Source organism: Melanerpes formicivorus, unplaced genomic scaffold (assembly GCF_026170545.1).
Source record: "Melanerpes formicivorus ecotype bairdi unplaced genomic scaffold, bMelFor1.0.p_v2 SCAF_1573, whole genome shotgun sequence".
Lineage (NCBI taxonomy): Eukaryota > Metazoa > Chordata > Aves > Piciformes > Picidae > Melanerpes > Melanerpes formicivorus.
The window spans coordinates 5,517-25,526 of NW_027143925.1; the positions used below are offsets into that span (position 1 = coordinate 5,517).

Sequence of the window (20,010 nt, forward strand, 5' to 3'; positions counted from 1 at the left end):
GGGAGATGGGGGGGGGGAGATGGAGGGGGGGAGATGGAGGTGGGAGATGGGTGGGGGAGATGGGGTGGGGGAGATGGGTGGGGGAGATGGGTGGGGGAGATGGAGGGGGGGAGATGGGGGGGAGATGGGGGGGAGATGGAGGGGGGGGAGATGGAGGGGGGGAGATGGAGGGGGGAGATGGAGGGGGGAGATGGGGGGGAGATGGGGGGGAGATGGGGGGGGAGATGGAGGGGGGAGATGGAGGGGGGAGATGGGGGGAGATGGAGGGGGGGAGATGGAGGTGGGAGATGGGTGGGGGAGATGGGTGGGGGAGATGGGTGGGGGAGATGGGTGGGGGAGATGGAGGGGGGGAGATGGGAGGGGGGGAGATGGAGGGGGGGAGATGGGTGGGGGATGGGAGGGTGGGAGATGGAGGTGGGAGATGGGGGGGAGATGGGGGGGAGATGGAGGGGGGAGATGGAGGGGGGAGATGGAGGGGAGATGGAGGGGGGGAGATGGGTGGGGGGAGATGGAGGGGGAGATGGAGGGGGGGAGATGGAGGGGGGGAGATGGAGGGGGGAGATGGAGGGGGGGAGATGGAGGAGGGAGATGGAGGGGAGATGGAGGGGAGATGGAGGGGGGAGATGGAGGGGGGGGAGATGGAGGGGGGGAGATGGAGGGGGGATGGAAGGGGGGGATGGAGGGGAGATGGAGGGGGGGAGATGGGTGGGGGAGATGGAGGGGGAGATGGAGGGGGGGGAGATGGAGGGGGGGAGATGGAGGGGGGGAGATGGAGGGGGGAGATGGAGGGGGGGGAGATGGAGGGGGGGAGATGGAGGAGGGAGATGGAGGGGAGATGGAGGGGGGAGATGGAGGGGGGGAGATGGAGGGGGGGGAGATGGAGGGGGGGATGGAAGGGGGGGGATGGAGGGGGGATGGAGGGGGGGAGATGGAGGTGGGAGATGGGGGGGGAGATGGGGTGGGGGAGATGGGGGGAGATGGGGGGGGAAATGGGGGGGAGATGGAGGGGGAGATGGAGGGGGGGAGATGGGGGGGAGATGGGTGGGGATGGAGGGGGGGAGATGGAGGTGGGAGATGGGGGGGAGATGGGTGGGGGAAGATGGGGTGGGGGGAGATGGAGGGGGAGATGGGGGGAGATGGGTGGGGAAGATGGGTGGGGGAGATGGAGGGGGAGATGGGGGGGAGATGGAGGGGGGGGAGATGGAGGGGGGGAGATGGAGGGGGGGAGATGGAGGGGGGAGATGGAGGGGGGAGATGGAGGGGGGGAGATGGAGGGGGGAGATGGAGGGGGGAGATGGAGGGGGGAGATGGGGGGGGAGATGGGGGGAGATGGAGGGGGGAGATGGAGGGGGGAGATGGAGGGGGGGAGATGGGGGGGGGAGATGGGGGGAGATGGAGGGGGGAGATGGAGGGGGGGGATGGAAGGGGGGGATGGAAGGGGGGGATGGAAGGGGGGGATGGAAGGGGGGGATGGAGGGGGGGGATGGAGGGGGGGGGAGGGGGGGGAGATGGAGGGGGATGGGGGGGGGGGATGGCTCCATGCCTGGTGCAAGCCAGGGCTCTGCTCTGGCTCTCTGGGAGGAGCATCTCCACTGCTCCCTGCACAGAGAAGGATCCAGCCCCAGGCTGGGAGGGAGAAGCAGGAACTGGGAATCCTCTGCCTCTCCCCCAGGGGCAGCAAAGCTGAGCCTGGGGGCACCAAAGCTGGGCCTGGGGGCACCAAAGCTGGGCCTGGGGGCATCCCCCCAGGACCTCCCTCCTGAGGGGGCTCTGCCCCTGCTCGGCTTTGCTGTCCCTCCCCAGCAGCCAGCCCCAGAGGCAGGCAGCAGAGCTCAGAGGCAGCCAACAGCCTCCGAGCTCAGCGAGGTCACAGCTGGCACCTGGGTCGTGCCCAGCGCTGCCACAAGGCTCCTGGCTCCTCCCGGGGCCGAGGCCATCGTCCTGCCAGGCTCTGCTTGGTCCCCGGTGCGTGCCAGGCTCGCTGGGGGGCGCTGCTGTGCTCAGGAGGGGTCTCCCCCCTTGGGTCATCTGGGGGCGGCGGCCTCTGAGTCAACATCGTTGAGCAGGAAGAGCTCCGGGCGGGAGGCAAAGCCGAACTGCTGCTGCAAGAGACGCAGAGGGCTCAGAGCCGGGCACAGCCAGGCTGAGCTGAGCTCAGAGCTGGGCACAGCCAGGCTGAGCAGAGCATGGCACAGCCAGGCTGAGCTGAGCAGGGCTCAGAGCTGGGCACAGCCAGGCTGAGCTGAGCTCAGAGCTGGGCACAGCCAGGCTGAGCAGGGCTCAGAGCTGGGCACAGCCCAGGCTGAGCAGGGCTTGGCACAGCCCAGGCTGAGCAGGGCTCAGAGCTGGGCACAGCCCAGGCTGAGCTGAGCAGGGCTCAGAGCTGGGCACAGCCAGGCTGAGCTGAGCAGGGCTCAGAGCCGGGCACAGCCAGGCTGAGCTGAGCAGGGCTCAGGGCCGGGCACAGCCAGGCTGAGCTGAGCAGGGCTCAGAGCCGGGCACAGCCAGGCTGAGCTGAGCAGGGCTCAGAGCTGGGCACAGCCAGGCTGAGCTGAGCAGGGCTCAGGGCTGGGCACAGCCAGGCTGAGCTGAGCAGGGCTCAGGGCTGGGCACAGCCAGGCTGAGCTGAGCAGGGCTCAGAGCTGGGCACAGCCAGGCTGAGCTGAGCAGGGCTCAGGGCCGGGCACAGCCAGGCTGAGCTGAGCAGGGCTCAGGGCTGGGCACAGCCAGGCTGAGCTGAGCAGGGCTCAGGGCTGGGCACAGCCAGGCTGAGCTGAGCAGAGCTCAGAGCTGGGCATGGCCAGGCTGAGCAGGGCATGGCACAGCCAGGCTGAGCAGGGCATGGCACAGCCAGGCTGAGCAGGGCTTGGCACAGCCAGGCTGAGCAGGGCTCAGAGCTGGGCACAGCCAGGCTGAGCAGGGCATGGCACAGCCCAAGCTGAGCAGGGCATGGCACAGCCCAGGCTGAGCAGGGCTCAGGGCTTGGCACAGCCCAGGCTGAGCCCAGTTTAATGAAGCCAAATCTGAACCCAGGTCAACACAGACCAACCTGAGCCCAGCTTAGCGAAGCCCAGGCTGGCTCAGCACCACCTCAGCACCACCTCTCCGCAGCCCCTCCAGGGAAGGGCATCCCCCCTCCCCCCCCCACCCCCCGCGGGGTTTAAGCCCTGGTTTAACACAGCCAGCCCCAACCTCGCTGCCAGCTCCTGCAGCCAGGGCTTGGGGGATCCCAGCGGCCTGGGAGCTCCCGAGGGGGATTGAAGGACGCTGAGGATTAATTGCCAGGCTTTAATTAAGCCACGGGACCGCCGCGGCCACGCGTGGGCGGCTGGGGGGGGGGGGGGGGGGAGGTGAGGCCGTGGCGAGCACCGAGCAGCACCGGCGGCGCCCGCCCCTTCCACAGCCCCCCCCCCCGCGCTCCAGCCCCGGCTCATTAGCAGCTCATTAGCGGTTAATTAATTAGCAGAGGGAGCTGGCGGCGGCACCAAGCAAGGGATCCACCCCAGAGCAGCCTCAGGTCGCCCTCGCTCCCTCCCCTCCCCCCCCCCCCCCCCCCCCTTAATGCCAATTAACTTTGGGGTGCAGCCGAGCCTTAATGAGGAGCTTAATTAGGGTGGCTGGCACCCCCCTGGCGCGACAGAGGGCAGGGAGCAGCCCCCGGGCAGGGCTGGCCGCGGGCACCCCGCAGAGGGCACCGCGGGCACTGTGCAGAGGGCACCGCAGGCACCCCGCAGAGGGCACCGCGGGCACCGAGCAGAGGGCACCGCGGGCACCCCCAGAGGGCATTGCGGGCACTGTGCAGAGGGCACTGCAGGCACCGTGCAGAGGGCACCCCGGGCACTGTGCAGAGGGCACCGCAGGCACCCCGCAGAGGGCACCGCGGGCACCGAGCAGAGGGCACCGCGGGCACCCCCCAGAGGGCATTGCGGGCACTGTGCAGAGGGCACTGCAGGCACCGTGCAGAGGGCACTGCGGGCACCCCCCAGAGGGCACTGCGGGCACTGTGCAGAGGGCACCGCGGGCACCGTGCAGAGGGCACTGTGCAGAGGGCACTGCGGGCACTGTGCAGAGGGCACTGTGCAGAGGGCACTGTGGGCACTGTGCAGAGGGCACCACGGGCACTGTGCAGAGGGCACTGTGCAGAGGGCACTGTGGGCACTGTGCAGAGGGCACCACGGGCACCCTGGGCACCGTGCAGAGGGCACCGCAGGCACTGTGCAGAGGGCATCACGGGCACCATGCAGAGGGCACTGTGGGCACTGTGCAGAAGGCACCACGGGCACTGTGCTGAGGGCACCGTGGGCACCGTGCAGAGGGCACCACGGGCACCCCCCAGAGGGCATTGCGGGCACTGTGCAGAGGGCACCGCGGGGCACCGTGCAGAGGGCACCGTGGGCACTGTGCAGAGGGCACCATGGGCACTGTGCAGAGGGCACCACGGGCACTGTGCAGAGGGCACTGCAGGCACTGTGCAGAGGGCACCGCGGGGCACTGTGCAGAGGGCACCACAGGCACCCCAGGCACTGTGCAGAGGGCACTGCAGGCACTGTGCAGAGGGCACCACGGGCACTGTGCAGAGGGCACTGCAGGCACCGTGCAGAGGGCACCACGGGCACCCCCCAGAGGGCATTGCGGGGCACTGTGCAGAGGGCACCGCGGGCACCGTGCAGAGGGCACCGTGGGCACTGTGCAGAGGGCACCATGGGCACTGTGCAGAGGGCACCACGGGCACTGTGCAGAGGGCACTGCAGGCACTGTGCAGAGGGCACCACGGGCACTGTGCAGAGGGCACCGCGGGCACCGTGCAGAGGGCACCACAGGCACCCCAGGCACTGTGCAGAGGGCACCACGGGCACTGTGCAGAGGGCACCACGGGCACCCCCCAGAGGGCACTGCAGGCACCGTGCAGAGGGCACCGCGGGCACTGTGCAGAGGGCACCGCGGGCACCGTGCAGAGGGCACCACAGGCACTGTGCAGAGGGCACCACAGGCACCCCAGGCACTGTGCAGAGGGCACTGCAGGCACTGTGCAGAGGGCACCACGGGCACTGTGCAGAGGGCACTGCGGGGCACCGTGCAGAGGGCACCACGAGCACTGTGCAGAGGGCACCGCGGGCACCGTGCAGAGGGCACCGCGGGCACTGTGCAGAGGGCACTGCGGGCACTGTGCAGAGGGCACCACAGGCACCCCAGGCACTGTGCAGAGGGCACTGTGGGCACTGTGCAGAGGGCACTGTGGGCACTGTGCAGAGGGCACTGCGGGCACCGTGCAGAGGGCACCCTGGGCACCGTGCAGAGGGCACCGCTGCCAGCGGCCCCCAGGTCAGAGCCCCAGCGGAGAGCCCAGGGCAGGGGGAGCAGCAGGCAGGGAGGGGCTCGGAGCAGCAGCTGGAGCGGGACTGGGGCTTGGGGGGACCCAGGGGTGGTGTCCTCTGCCCTCTGGGGGAGCCCTGGGGCTGATCCGTGCCGAGCCCCCCGCCAGGGCAGGGTCGCCAGCGGCAGGCTGCTGTCCGGGTGGGGGTCGGAAGGAGCCTCCAGCACCGCCCGCGGCTCCGGCGCCTGCAGCCCCCGGGCACGGAGCAGCTGCCGGAGACCGAAGGCCAGAGGGGGAGCAGCGGGCAGGGCGCCCGGGGGCCGCACCGCGGGAGCCGGCAGAGGCTCTTCAGAGAAGGGTCCTGGGAGCACAGCGCGGGGAGGGCTGGCAGGGACCGACTCCCCCTGCCAAGGCAGGGCCACCGAAGACCACCCAGGACCACGAGCGGGGGGGGGGGGGGGAATGCCTCCAGAGAGGGAGGCAGAGGAATCACAGCCTGGGGAGGGCTGGAAGGGACCCCCGGAGATCAGCCAGTCCAAGCCCCCTGCTAACAGCCTCAGCCAGGGCAGCCAGCCCGGGGGGGCTGAGGAGGCTCCAGGGGGTTGGATCTACCCTGGGACAGCTCTCAGAGACCCAGAGCGCTGCAGAGGTTGGGTGGATGCTGAAGGGTTGCTGGTTTGGGTTGAATCCACCCAGGTTTGGTCAACCACTCAGCTCTGCCCTGCCCAGGGCGGCTCTGGAGCTGCTCTGAACCTGAGAGCCTGAGGAGCTGCAGGGCTCAGGCTGCAGGGCCAGAGGTTGGACGCTGGGAGAAGACTCTTCCAAGGGTCACTGGAGCAGGCTGGGCAGGGAGGAGGTAGAGACACCAGCCCTGGGGGGGGTCCAGAAGGGTTTGGATGAGAAGGGAACCAAGCAGAGGTCCTGGCTGGGCTCCAGGAGCTCCTCCAAGCAGAGGAAGCTTGGCCACAGGGCGGGGGAGGAAGGCCACAGGGGGGGCAAGGAAGACCATAGGGGGGAGGAAGGCCACAGGGGGGGCAAGGAAGACCACAGGGGGGAGGAAGGCCACAGGAGGGCAAGGAAGACCACAGGAGGGGAGGAGGAAGGCAAAGGCTGAGCAGGGAAACCTTCACCCTTCAGCCCCAGCTGAGGCTTCACCGGGAGGAGCAGCAGCTTCCAGGCAGCCCTGCTGAAGGACCCCCCCCAAAAACGAGCCCAGAAGCCAAGGTGCCAAAGTCTCCATCTTTAATGCTTTGTACAAAGTGCCCCAGGGGCAGAGCCTGGGGAGGGGGCAAGGAGGAACCAAACTCCCTGAGGGGCAGAGGCCAAGGATGAGGACTTGCAGGGGAGGCTCTGGGGCAGAGCAGCAGCAGGGGAAGCCTCCTACAGCACCTCCAGGGCTCGGGCTGGAGCCCAGCCGAGAGCTCAGCAGGGCCCTGTGCTGCCCCAGCTGTGCCACCCTCCTCCTGCTCACCCTCAGCCGGCTCCTGGCAGCGTGCCCAGGGCTTGGCCACCCAGGGACGGAGCCCAAAGTGCTGCCTCTGATGCCAGGGGGCACTGCTGGCACAGCAGGTCCCTACCTGGCACCAGAGGGCAGCTGAGGAATGCCAGGGAGGAGCCTTGGCAAGGCTGGGGCTGGAGCCCAGCCCTGGGCACAGCTGAGCTGGGAGGGCTGCTCTGGGGGGGAGGGAGGTGGCAGTGGGGGCACAAGCAGGGCCTGGCAGGGACCTTGGCAGAGCCTGGTCCTGAGCCTGCACTGCCAGGGCTTGGTGCCCACCAGCAGGGGCACCTCAGCCCCCTGCACTCACCCCCCAGCCCCTGAGACCCCTCTGGAGCTGGGCCCTGGGCCCCAGCCCCACCACAGCCTCCAGCTGGGCACAGGAGAGCCAAAGCCGAGCAGAGGCCAACACCCCCCCGGGGCACTGCCCCCAGCCCCCAGGGGCCACACTGGGCAGGCCCAAAGCCACCCAGCAGGCAGGAGGTGACCTCCAAGGCCACCTGGAGCCTCCTGTGGCCACCTGGCACAGAGAGCAGCCCCAGCTGCAGGGGTCCCTCAGAGAGGGGCTGCAGGGAGCTGAGCCCTGGTGCCAGGGAGGAGCTCCTGCAGGAGCTGTCCCCACCCCCACCCCCACCCCAGGGGCACAGAGCTGGGTCTGGGGGCAGGCCCAAGGAGGTTTCCATGGGTCCCAAGCTCAGCACAGCCAGGAGGGAGCTGGGGGGGTCCCAGCCTCTTGCCTTGGCTGAGCACTGAAATCAGCTGGGGGTGGAGGCTGGGGGACCCCAAAAGTGGCAGAATTAATGCTGAGGGACACCAAATGTCACAGAATTAATGCTGGGGAACCCCAAAAGTGACAGAATCGATGCTGAGGGACCCCAAAAGTGACAGAATTAATGCTGGGGGACCCCAAATGTCACAGAATTAATGCTGGGGGACCCCAAAAGTGACAGAATTAATGCTGAGGGACCCCAAATGCCACAGAATCAATGCTGGGGGACCCCAAAAGTGACAGAATTAATGCTAGGGAACCCCAAAAGTGACAGAATTAATGCTGAGGGACCCCAAATGTCACAGAATTAATGCTGGGGGACCCCAAACATGGAAGAATTAATGCTGAGGGACCCCAAATCTGTCAGAATTGATGCTGGGGGACCCCAAAGTGGCAGAGTTGATTCTGAGGGACCCCAAATGTCACAAAATCAATGCTGGGGGACCCCAAAGTGGCAGAGTTGATTCTGAGGGACCCCAAAATGTCACAAAATCAATGCTGGGGGACCCCAAAAGTGACAGAATTAATGCTGGGAAACCCCAAATGTCACAGAATTAATGCTGGGGGAACCCAAAAGTGACAGAATTAATGCTGAGGAACCCCAAACCTGTCAGAATTGATGCTGGGGGACCCCAAATGTCACAGAATTAATGCTGGGGGAACCCAAAAGTGGCAGAATTAATGCTGAGGAACCCCAAACCTGTCAGAATTGATGCTGGGGGACCCCAAATGTCACAGAATTAATGCTGGGGGACCCCAAATCTGTCAGAATTAATGCTGGGGGACCCCAAAAGTGACAGAATTAATGCTGAGGGACCCCAAATGTCACAGAATCAATGCTGGGGGACCCCAAACATGGAAGAATTAATGCTGAGGGACCCCAAATGTCACAGAATTGATGCTGGGGGACCCCAAAAGTGACAGAATTAACACTGGGAAACCCCAAATCTGTCAGAATTGATGCTGGGGGACCCCAAAAGTCACAGAGTTGATTCTGAGGGACCCCAAATGTCACAGAATCAATGCTGAGGGACCCCAAATATGGAAGATTAATGCTGAGGGACCCCCAAATGTCACAGAATCAATGCTGGGGGACCCCAAACATGGAAGAATTAATGCTGAGGGACCCCAAATGTCACAGAATTGATGCTGGGGGACCCCAAAAGTGACAGAATTAACACTGGGAAACCCCAAATCTGTCAGAATTGGTGCTGGGGGACCCCAAAAGTCACAGAATTAATGCTGAGGGACCCCCAAATGTCACAGAATCAATGCTAGGGGACCCCAAATCTGTCAGAATTAATGCTGAGGGACCCCAAATCTGTCAGAATTGATGCTGGGGGACCCCAAAGTGGCAGAGCTGCTGCTGAGGTTTGTGTCCTGATGTGCCTCTGCCCCCCTGGAGGCCTCCCCTCGTGGCCAGCTCTGCCCTGCAGTGCCAAGGCAGCCAGCCCAGGGCCCCTCTGAGCTCAGAGGCAGACTCTGGCCAGGGTGTCTCTGGGTCACTCCTTGCCCACTGCACCCCAACCCTCCCCCCCCAGCAAGCTGCAGCTGGAAGGCTTTTAGCTTATTCCTCTGGGGCTTGGCTCCAGGACACTGCTGGGAGCAGCAGCAAGGCCCTGGGGCTGCAGGGTGTGTGCTGCTCAAGGGGGGGGAGAGCTGGAAGCAAAGGCAGCAAGGGGTTGGATCCATCAGGCTGCACCAAGAGGTTAATCAACAAGGTGGATGCACCAAGATGCCTCAACAGGTTGGATGGGACCAAGAGGTTGGGTGGGACCAAGAGGTTGGATGGGACCAAGAGGTTGGATGGGGCCAAGAGGTTGGATGAGACCAAGAGGTTGGATGGGACCAAGAGGTTGGATGGGACCAAGAGGTTGGATGGGACCAAGAGGTTGGATCAAGAGGTTGGATGGGACCAAGAGGTTGGACCAAGAGGTTGGATGGGACCAAGAGGTTGGATGGGACCAAGAGGTTGGATGGGACCAAGAGGGTGGATCAAGAGGTTGGATGCATCAAGGTGCAGCTAGAGGTTGGATGGGACCAAGAGGTTGGACCAAGAAGTTGACTGCACCAAGATGCACCAACAAGTTGGATGAGCTCAAGAGGTTGGATCAAGAGGTTGGCTGAGCCCAAGAGGTTGGATCAAGAGGTTGGCTGAGCCCAAGAGGTTGGATCAAGAGGTTGGCTGAGCCCAAGGGGTTGGCTCAGGAGGGAGGCTGAGCCCAAGAGGTTGGCTCAAGAGGTTGGCTGAGCCCAAGGGGTTGGATCAAGAGGTTGGCTGAGCCCAAGAGGTTGGCTCAGGAGGGAGGCTGAGCCCAAGGGATTGGCTCAGGAGGGAGGCTGAGCCCAAGGGGTTGGCTCAGGAGGGTGGCTGAGCCCAAGGGGTTGGCTCAGGAGGGTGGCTGAGCCCAAGGGGTTGGCTCAGGAGGGAGGCTGAGCCCAAGGGGTTGGCTCAGGAGGGAGGCTGAGCCCAAGGGGTTGGCTCAGGAGGCTGAGCCCAAGGGGTTGGCTCAGGAGGGAGGCTGAGCCCAAGGGCTTGGCTGCAGCAGCACCAGCAGCTGCTGGCTTGCAAGCAGAAGCCTCAGGAGGTTGGAGGCAGCAGGCAGCAGGGCAGAGGTGGAGGTTGGAGGCACAGGGAGGGCCCCTCCATGCCAGGCAGAGGGTGGGCAGTGGAGAGCAGCTCAAGGCTCCTCCTGCCCAGGGCCATGGCAGGAGTCCAGCAGAGCGCAGCCCCAACCCCGGGGGGGGTCCCAGCAGCGCCCTGGGCCCCAGGCCTGGCTGTGCCCCCAGCGCCCCGGGCTGGGTGGCAGCACAGGGCCACGCTGGCAGTGGTGGCTGCTGGCTGGCAGCAGCTCTACTTGGCAGGGTCTGCAGCAGCCTCCTCGCTCAGCAGGGTCCTGGTGACGCTTACCGTGGAGCCGCAGGCCAGGAAGGAGAGCCCCAGGGCCACCAGGCACAGCCAGGTCTGCAGGGAGAGCAGGGGGGTCAGAGAGGCCAGGGGGGGCCCTGGGGGCTGCCCTGGGGGCTGGGCACAGGCTCATGGAGCAGGGAAGGGCTTGGGTTGGGTTGGAGGAGACCTTTGGCATCACTGAGCTCGACCCAGCACTGCCCCAGGGCCCCCCCAGCCCCTGGCCCTCAGCAGCACAGCTCCAGGCTGGAGGCTCCACCAGCACCTCCCTGGGCAGCCTGGGCCAGGCCTGGGCAAGCCCCAAGGGGCAGAAATTGTTCCTCAAGGCCATCCTGAGCCTGCCCTGGGGCAGCCTGAGGCCTTCTCCTCTTCTCTTGGCCCCAGAGCCCAACCCCCCCCCCGGCTCCAGGCTCCTCTCAGGCACTTGCAGGGAGCCAGGAGGTCTCCCCTCAGCCTCCTCTCCTCCAGCCTCAACCCCCCCAGCTCCCTCAGCTGCTCCTCCCTCCCCCCAGCCCTCTCCCCCAGCCCCTTCCCCAGCTTCCTTTGCCCTTCCCTGGCCCTGCTGCAGCCCTCAAAGTCCTCCTGGCCCTGAGGAGCCCAAGGCTGCCCCCAGGCTGCCAGCTGTGCCCCCCCAGTGCCCAGCCCAGGGGCAGCATCCCTGCCCTGCTGCTGCTGCTGCAGCCCAGGCTGCTGGGGGCCTCCTTGCCTGGGGGTCTCTGTGGGGCAGGAGCCCCCCGGGGGTCTCTGTGGGGCAGGCTGGCTGCAGGGCTGAGCCTGGCAGGTGCCCTCCCCTCACCCAAGCCAGCTGGGGGCTCCATGCCCCTTCCCCCCAGCCCTGGCAGGGGCCCTGGGGGTCCCTCCCCAGCCTGCAGCAGCCTTGGGCTGAGCTGAGCCCCAGGGAGCTGCTGAGGGCTGGGGGCAGGGGAGAGGCCTGGGGGGGGCAGCAGGAAGCACTCCCCAAGGGCAGGAGGCCACAGGAGCCTCAACCTCCCCTCCAGCTCTGGGCCTGCCTGGGGGTGCCAGGGCCTGTGTCAGGGTGCCAGGGCCTATGCCAGGGTACCAGGGCCTGTTCCAGGGTGCTAGGGTGCCAGGGCCCATGGCAGGGCACCAGGGCCCATGCTAGGGTGGCAGGGTGGCAGGGTGCCAGGGCCCAGTAGCAGGGTGGCAGGGCCCATGCCAGGGTGGCAGGGAGGCAGGGGGGCAGGGGGGCAGGGTGGCAAGGGGGCAGGGTGGCAGGGCAGCAGGGTGGCAGGACCCATGGCAGGGTGCCAAGGGTGGCAAGGTGGCAGGGTGGCAGGGAGGCAAGGGAGCAGGGGGGCAGGGTGCCAGGTGGCAGGGTGCCAAGGGGGCAGGGGGGCAGGGTCCATGCCAGGGTAGCAGGGTGCCAGGGTGGCAGGGGGGCACGGGGGAAGGGTGGCAGGGGGGGCAGGGGGGAAGGGTGCCAAGGGGGCAGGGCCCATGCCAGGGTGCCGGGGGGTAGGGAGGCAGGGTGGCAGGGTGCAAGGGTGGCAGGGTGGCAGGGTGCCAAGGGAGCAGGGTGGCAGGGTGGCAGGGCCCATGCTAGGGTGCCAGGGTGGCAGGGTGCCAGGCCACGTACCAAGGTGCCAGGGCCTGTGGCAGGGTGCCAGGGGGCAGGGTGGCAGGGCCCATGCCAGGGTGGCAGGGGGGGCAGGGTGCCAGGGTGCAAGGGTGGCAGGGTGTCAGCATGGCAGGGTGTCAGGGGGGCAGGGCCCAGTGGCAGGGCGGCAGGGTGCCAAGGGGGCAGGGCAGCAGGGCGGCAGGGTGCCAGGGCCCATGCCAGGGCGGCAGGGGGGCAGGGGGGCAGGGGGGCAGGGTGCCAAGGGGGCAGGGTGGCAGGGTGCCAGGGCCCATGCCAGGGCGGCAGGGTGCCAAGGGGGTAGGGTGCCAGGCCCATGGCAAGGGGGCAGGGTGGCAGGGGGGCAGGGTGCCAAGGGGGCAGGAGGGCAGGGTGCCAGGGCAGCAGGGTGGCAGGCCCATGGCAGGGGGGCAGGGTGCCAAGGGGGCAGGGCAGCAGGGCGGCAGGGTGGCAGGGGGGCCGAGGGGCAGAGTGCCAAGGGGGCAGGGTGCCAAGGGGGCAGGGGGGCAGGGAGACAAGGGAGCAGGGGGGCAGGGTGCCAGGGGGGCAGGGTGGCAGGGGGGCAGGGTGGCAAGGGAGCAGGGGGGCAGGGTGCCAGGGCGGCAGGGTGGCAGGGGGGCAGGAGGGCAGGGCAGCAGGGGGGCAGGGTGCCAGGGGGGCAGGGGGGCAGGGTGGCAGGGCGGCAGGGTGCCAGGAGGGCAGGGTGCCAGGGCAGCAGGGCTTGGCAGCACTCACCAGGTAGGCCACGAAGGCCAGGTAGAGCAGGCTGAGCAGGGCAGCCCCCACGTAGAGAGCCAGGTGGCCCAGGGCCAGGACGTAGGCCACCACGAAGTACATGTTGATGCAGCAGATGAGGAGGATCAGCAGCCCCCCTGCCACCCTCCAGAACCTGCAGGGCACAGCCTGGTGAGGGCAGGGCAGGGCTGGGCAGGGGGTTGGGGGTGCCCCAGCCGCCCCCTGGGCACTCACAGGCCGTTGGCAAAGTCGTGCATGACGCTGGGCAGGCTGGTGAAGGTCAGCACGGGGATGAGGGCGAAGGGCAGCTGCAGGGAAGCAGAGAGCAGAGCTGTGGGGAGCTCAGCACCAGCCCCCAGCCCCCAGCTGCTCCCTCCCTGCCCCCACAGCCTCAGACCCTGCTTCAGCTCTTCCACCACCCCCAAGGCAGCTCTGCAGCTCCTGGCTCTGCTTCCCCACAGCCTCAGACCCTGCTTCAGCTCTTCCACCACCTCCCCCCCAAGGCAGCTCTGCAGCTCCTGGCTCTGCTTCCCCACAGCCTCAGACCCTGCTTCAGCTCTTCCACCCCTGCCCAAGGCAGCTCTGCAGCTCCTGGCTCTGCTTCCCCACAGCCTCAGGCCCTGCTTCAGCTCTTCCACCCCCTCCCCAAAGCAGCTCTGCAGCTCCTGGCTCTGCCTCCCCACAGCCTCAGGCCCTGCTTCAGCTCTTCCACCACCCCCAAGGCAGCTCTGCAGCTCCTGGCTCTGCTTCCCCACAGCCTCAGGCCCTGCTTCAGCTCTTCCACCACCCCCAAGGCAGCTCTGCAGCTCCTGGCTCTGCCTCCCCACAGCCTCAGGCCCTGCTTCAGCTCTTCCACCACCCCCAAGGCAGCTCTGCAGCTCCTGGCTCTGCCTCCCCACAGCCTCAGACCCTGCTTCAGCTCTTCCACCCCTGCCCAAGGCAGCTCTGCAGCTCCTGGCTCTGCTTCCCCACAGCCTCAGGCCCTGCTTCAGCTCTTCCACCACCCCCAAGGCAGCTCTGCAGCTCCTGGCTCTGCCTCCCCACAGCCTCAGACCCTGCTTCAGCTCTTCCACCCCTGCCCAAGGCAGCTCTGCAGCTCCTGGCTCTGCCTCCCCACAGCCTCAGACCCTGCTTCAGCTCTTCCACCACCCCCAAGGCAGCTCTGCAGCTCCTGGCTCTGCCTCCCCACAGCCTCAGGCCCTGCTTCAGCTCTTCCACCACCCCCAAGGCAGCTCTGCAGCTCCTGGCTCTGCTTCCCCACAGCCTCAGACCCTGCTTCAGCTCTTCCACCTTCCCCCCAAGGCAGCTCTGCAGCTCCTGGCTCTGCTTCCCCACAGCCTCAGACCCTGCTTCAGCTCTTCCACCTTCCCCCCAAGGCAGCTCTGCAGCTCCTGGCTCTGCTTCCCCACAGGCTCAGACCCTGCTTCAGCTCTTCCACCACCCCCAAGGCAGCTCTGCAGCTCCTGGCTCTGCCTCCCCACAGCCTCAGACCCTGCTTCAGCTCTTCCACCACCCCCAAGGCAGCTCTGCAGCTCCTGGCTCTGCTTCCCCACAGCCTCAGACCCTGCTTCAGCTCTTCCACCTCCCTCCCCCCAAGGCAGCTCTGCAGCTCCTGGCTCTGCCTCCCCACAGCCTCAGACCCTGCTTCAGCTCTTCCACCCCTGCCCAAGGCAGCTCTGCAGCTCCTGGCTCTGCTTCCCCACAGCCTCAGACCCTGCTTCAGCTCTTCCAACCCTGCCCAAGGCAGCTCTGCAGCTCCTGGCTCTGCCTCCCCACAGCCTCAGGCCCTGCTTCAGCTCTTCCACCCCTGCCCAAGGCAGCTCTGCAGCTCCTGGCTCTGCCTCCCCACAGCCTCAGACCCTGCTTCAGCTCTTCCACTCCCCCCCAAGGCAGCTCTGCAGCTCCTGGCTCTGCCTCCCCACAGCCTCAGACCCTGCTTCAGCTCTTCCACCTCCCTCCAAGGCAGCTCTGCAGCTCCTGGCTCTGCTTCCCCACAGCCTCAGACCCTGCTTCAGCTCTTCCACCCCTGCCCAAGGCAGCTCTGCAGCTCCTGGCTCTGCTTCCCCACAGCCTCAGACCCTGCTTCAGCTCTTCCAACCCTGCCCAAGGCAGCTCTGCAGCTCCTGGCTCTGCCTCCCCACAGCCTCAGGCCCTGCTTCAGCTCTTCCACCCCTGCCCAAGGCAGCTCTGCAGCTCCTGGCTCTGCCTCCCCACAGCCTCAGACCCTGCTTCAGCTCTTCCACTCCCCCCCAAGGCAGCTCTGCAGCTCCTGGCTCTGCCTCCCCACAGCCTCAGACCCTGCTTCAGCTCTTCCACCTCCCTCCAAGGCAGCTCTGCAGCTCCTGGCTCTGCTTCCCCACAGCCTCAGACCCTGCTTCAGCTCTTCCACCCCTGCCCAAGGCAGCTCTGCAGCTCCTGGCTCTGCTTCCCCACAGCCTCAGACCCTGCTTCAGCTCTTCCATTCCCCCCCAAGGCAGCTCTGCAGCTCCTGGCTCTGCTCAGCAGCTTCTCCACACCCTCAGGAGCTGGGAGGTGCAGGGCTGGGTGCTTGGAGCTGGGAGAGGAGAGGCTGAGCCTGGAGGGGAGGGGGAGAGGAGCCTGGCACAGGCTGCCCAGGGAGGCTGTGGCTGCTCCCTGTCTGGAGGTGCTCAGGACCAGGCTGGATGAGGCCTGGAGCAGCCTGGGCTGGGGGAGGGGTCCCTGGGCATGGAGGGGTTAGGCACTAAAGACAATCTAAGAGGGGTTAGAGGCAGCCCCAGGGGGGTAGAGGGAGCCCCAGGGGGGTTAGGGACAGCCCCAGGGGGGGTTAGAGGCAGCCCCAGGGGGGTAGAGGCAGCCCCAGGGGGGTTAGGGACAGCCCCAGGGGGGGTTAGAGGCAGCCCCAGGGGGGTAGAGGCAGCCCCAGGGGGGTTAGGGACAGCCCCAGGGGGGGTTAGAGGCAGCCCCAGGGGGGTAGAGGCAGCCCCAGGGGGGTTAGGGATAGCCCCAGGGGCATAGAGGCAGCCCCAGGGGGGGTTAGAGGCAGCCCCAGGGGGGTTAGGGACAGCCCTAGGGGGGGTTAGGGACAGCCCCAGGGGGTTGGAAGCAGCCTAAGAGGGGACAGGGACAGCCCCAGAGGCTTAGAGGCAGCCCTGGGGTGTTTGGGACACCCACAGAGAAGTTAGAGGCAGCCCCCAAGGCACTAAAGGCAACCTCAGAGGAGTTAGAGGCAGCCCCAGGGGGTTGAAAGCAGCCCCAGGGGGGTTAGGGACACCCCCAGAGGGGTTAGAGGCAGCCCAGGGAGGTCAGGGACAGCCCCAGGGGGGTTAGGGACACCCCCAGGGCATTAGAGGAGTAGAGAACCAGAGAAGGGTTAGGGCTGGAGAAGGCCTCCAAGGTCACCCAGAGACCCTCAGCCCAACCCCAGCAGGGGCACCCAGCCATGGCTGAGGGGGCTGGGGCTGCTCAGCCTGCAGGGGAGGCTCAGGGGAGACCTCACTGCCCTCTCCAGCTCCCTGCAGGGAGGTTGGAGCCAGGTGGATGTTGGTCTCTTCTCCCAGGCCCCCAGCCCCAGAACAAGAGGCCACAGCCTCAAGCTGTGCCAGGGGAAGGTCCAGGCTGGAGGGGAGGAGAAAGCTCTTCCCAAAGGGAGTTGTTGGCCCTGGGGATGTGCTGCCCAGGGGGGTGGTGGAGTCCCCATCCCTGGAGGGGTTCAGGAGGGGCTTGGATGTGGCCCTTGGGGCCAGGGCTTGGTGGCCAGGAGCTGCTGGGGGGCAGCTTGGACTCGATGACCTCTGAGGTCCTTCCCAAGCTGACTGATTCTGGGACCCCTCCAGGCAGGGGCACTGCAGCAGCAGCTCCCTGGGGCAGCCTGGGCCAGGCCCTGACCGCTCTGCAGGGCACAGCTTCAGTCCTCAAGGCCAACCTGGACCCTCCCTGGGGCAGCCTGAGGTCATCTCCTCCTCCTCCCCTGCCCCCTGCCCCTTACCCCTGGCTCCAACCTCCCTGCCCCCTGCCCCTTACCCCTGGCTCCAACCTCCCTGCCCCCTGCCCCCCTGCCCCGGCCTCCCCGCGGGGCCTGCCCGGGCAGGGCGCCGCCTGGGGGCGCAGCTGCGGACCTGCAGGCTCATCAGCACGTTGAGGAAGTCGTTCATGCCGGTGAGGTGCTCCACGTCCTGGAAGATGGCCACCAGCAGCGTGGGGGTGACGGCGATGGAGCGCGTCAGCAGCACCCGCGCGAAGCGCGACCAGCGCAGGTTCAGGAAGCCCTGGGGGGCACAGACAGGCTGGCAGGGGGCAGGGAGGGCAGGGGGCAGGCAGGGGGCAGGGAACCTCATCGAGGGCAAGAGCAGGATCCTGCCCTGGGGAGCAGCAAAGCAGAGGAGAAGGCTCCAGGGAGACCTCCTGGTGGCCTCCCAGGGGCTGCAGGAGAGCTGGGGAGGGACTCTGGAGGGTGCCTGGGGGGGATGGAGCAGAACTGGGAGTGGGGAGGCTCAGCTGGGCTGTGAGGAGGAAGCTCTGCCCCAGGAGGGTGCTGAGAGCCTGGCACAGGCTGCCCAGGGAGGGGGCAGGCAGGGGGCAGGGGGAGAGGAACCTCATTGAGGGCAAGAGCAGGATCCTGCCCTGGGGAGCAGCACAGCAGAGGAGAAGGCTCCAGGGAGAGCTCCTGGTGGCCTCCCAGGGGCTGCAGGAGAGCTGGGGAGGGACTCTGGAGGCTGCCTGGGAGGGACAGGACTGGGGGGGATGGAGTAGAACTGGGAGTGGGGAGGCTCAGCTTGGCTGTGAGGAGGAAGCTCTGCCCCAGGAGGGTGGTGGGAGCCTGGCACAGGCTGCCCAGGGAGGGGGCAGGGGGAGGACAAAGGGGAGGGGGCAGGGGGAACCTCATCAAGGGCAAGAAGGGCAAGAGCAGGATCCTGCCCTGGGGAGCAGCACAGCAGAGGAGAAGGCTCCAGGGAGAGCTCCTGGTGGCCTCCCAGGGGCTGCAGGAGAGCTGGGGAGGGGCTGGGGAGGGTGCCTGGGGGGCATGGAGCAGAACTGGGAATGGGGAGGCTCAGCTTGGCTGTGAGGAGGAAGCTCTGCCCCAGGAGGGTGCTGAGAGCCTGTCCCAGGCTGCCCAGGGAGGCTCTGTGTGGAGCCTCCTTCCCTGCAGGGCTCCCAACCCCCCCTGGGCACCCTGCTGGGGGTGGCCCTGGGGGTGGCACCAGGGGAGCTCCAGAGGCCACTTCCAGCCTCAGCACTCTTGGGTGGGAGGCCGAGGAGGGGGCTGGGGGCAGGCTCAAAGCAGAGAGGGGCTGCAGGGGCAGCCCCAGGGGAGCTTGGGGGGCTGCTGCCCCGAGCTGGCCCTGCTCACCTCCATGACAAACTGCCCAGAGTAGGTCCCTGTCATGGTGGAGCTCTGCCCAGCAGCCAGGATCCCGATGGCCCAGATGTAGAGAGCAGCAGGGCCGAAGTAGCAGCCCAGGACAGCACCCTGCAGGGGAGGCACCACAGCCACAGCTGGCTCAGGAGGCTGGGAAGAGACCTCCCAAGGGCCAGCCCCCGACCCCAGCACCGCCCCTGGCCCCCAGAGCTCGGCCCCCAGGAGCTTCCCCCCCAGCCTGGGGAGAGGCTGCTGGAGGCCTGGGGCCCAGGGAGGCTCTGCTGCAGCCTCCACCTCTGGGGAGCTTCCAACCCCCCCTGGATGTGCTCCTGGGGGCCCTGCCCTGCCCTGCAGTCATTCCAAACCCTGCACTCCACTGTCTCCTGCTCTGGGTGCCCCTGGGGGGGTCTGGGTGACCTCCAGAGGCCATTCCCCCCCCCAGGGAGATGCTTGGGTGACCTCCAGAGGCCATTCCCCCCCCAGGGATGCTTGGGTGACCTCCAGAGGCCAACCCCCCCCAGGGATGCTTGGGTGACCTCCAGAGGCCAATCCCCCCCCCAGGATGCTTGGGTGACCTCCAGAGGCCCAACCCCCCCCAGGGATGCTTGGGTGACCTCCAGAGGCCCAACCCCCCCCAGGGATGCTTGGGTGACCTCCAGAGGCCAACCCCCCCCCAGGGATGCTTGGGTGACCTTCAGAGGCCAAACCCCCCCCAGGGATGCTTGGGTGACCTCCAGAGGCCATTGCCCCCCCCCAGGGATGCTTGGGTGACCTCCAGAGGCCATTGCCCCCCCCCAGGGAGATGCTTGGGTGACCCCCAGAGGCCATTCCCCCCCCAGGGATGCTTGGGTGACCTCCAGAGGCCAACCCCACCCCAGGGATGCTTGGGTGACCTCCAGAGGCCATTGCCCCCCCCAGGGATGCTTGGGTGACCTCCAGAGGCCAAACCCCCCCCAGGGATGCTTGGGTGACCTCCAGAGGCCATTGCCCACCCCCAGGGATGCTTGGGTGACCTCCAGAGGCCAAACCCCCCCCAGGGATGCTTGGGTGACCTCCAGAGGCCAAACCCCCCCCAGGGGTGCGTGGGTGACCTCCAGAGGCCCAACCCCCCCCCAGGGATGCTTGGGTGACCTCCAGAGGCCATTGCCCCCTCCAGGGGTGCTTGGGTGACCTTCAGAGGCCAAACCCCCCCCAGGGATGCTTGGGTGACCCCCAGAGGCCAACCCCCCCCCAGGATGCTTGGTGGTTCCTCAGCTGCAGCTGAGCCAAGCAGCTCCAAAGCCCAGGGGGGTGCTGGGGAGAGGGCACAGCACCTGGGGGGGGTTAGGTGGAGCAGGATGGGGCCAGGGACTCTGCTGCCTGACAGGGCTGGGTTTGAGGACCCCCAAGGGGCTCCTCCAGCCGTGGGGTTGGGGGTCCTGGCTCTCAGCACCCCCTGCCCAGCTGCCAGAGGAGGCCAGGGGGGCCCCGGGGGGGGGGGGGGGGGGCACTCACCCCCTTGTAGATGTCCACCTCCAGGGTCTGGTTGTTGACTGGGAAGAGAGAGGAGTGAGGGCTGCTGGCGTTGACACAGACAGCGTTCTGCAACACAGGGGCAGCAGGTTGGCTCTGCCCAGCTGAGCACAGCACAGCCTGCAGGGCAGCAGCAGCAGGGCCCAGGGGCTGCAGGGCTGCAGCAGCAGGGCCCAAGGGCTGCAGGGCAGCAGCTGCAGGGCCCAGGGGCTGCAGGGCAGCAGCAGCTGCAGGGCCCAAGGGCTGCAGGGCAGCAGCAGAGGGCCCAGGGGCTGCAGGGCAGCAGCAGAGGGCCCAGGGGCTGCAGGGCAGCAGCAGAGGGCCCAGGGGCTGCAGGGCAGC

General features: G+C 67.3%; 1 protein-coding gene across 1 annotated transcript in view; it reads right to left on the reverse strand.

Moving 5' to 3' along the window:
- Window positions 1-1,489: 1,489 nt before the first annotated feature.
- The window catches only part of LOC137461268 (natural resistance-associated macrophage protein 2-like), a 36,023-nt gene continuing 17,502 nt past the window's right edge, over window positions 1,490-20,010 (reverse strand). Inside the window, 7 exon segments of the mRNA XM_068171067.1 lie at window positions 1,490-2,102; window positions 10,490-10,543; window positions 12,819-12,972; window positions 13,053-13,126; window positions 16,916-17,065; window positions 18,148-18,267; window positions 19,651-19,737. Coding sequence (XP_068027168.1) covers window positions 2,025-2,102; window positions 10,490-10,543; window positions 12,819-12,972; window positions 13,053-13,126; window positions 16,916-17,065; window positions 18,148-18,267; window positions 19,651-19,737 — 717 coding nt within the window. The 3' untranslated portion in view covers window positions 1,490-2,024.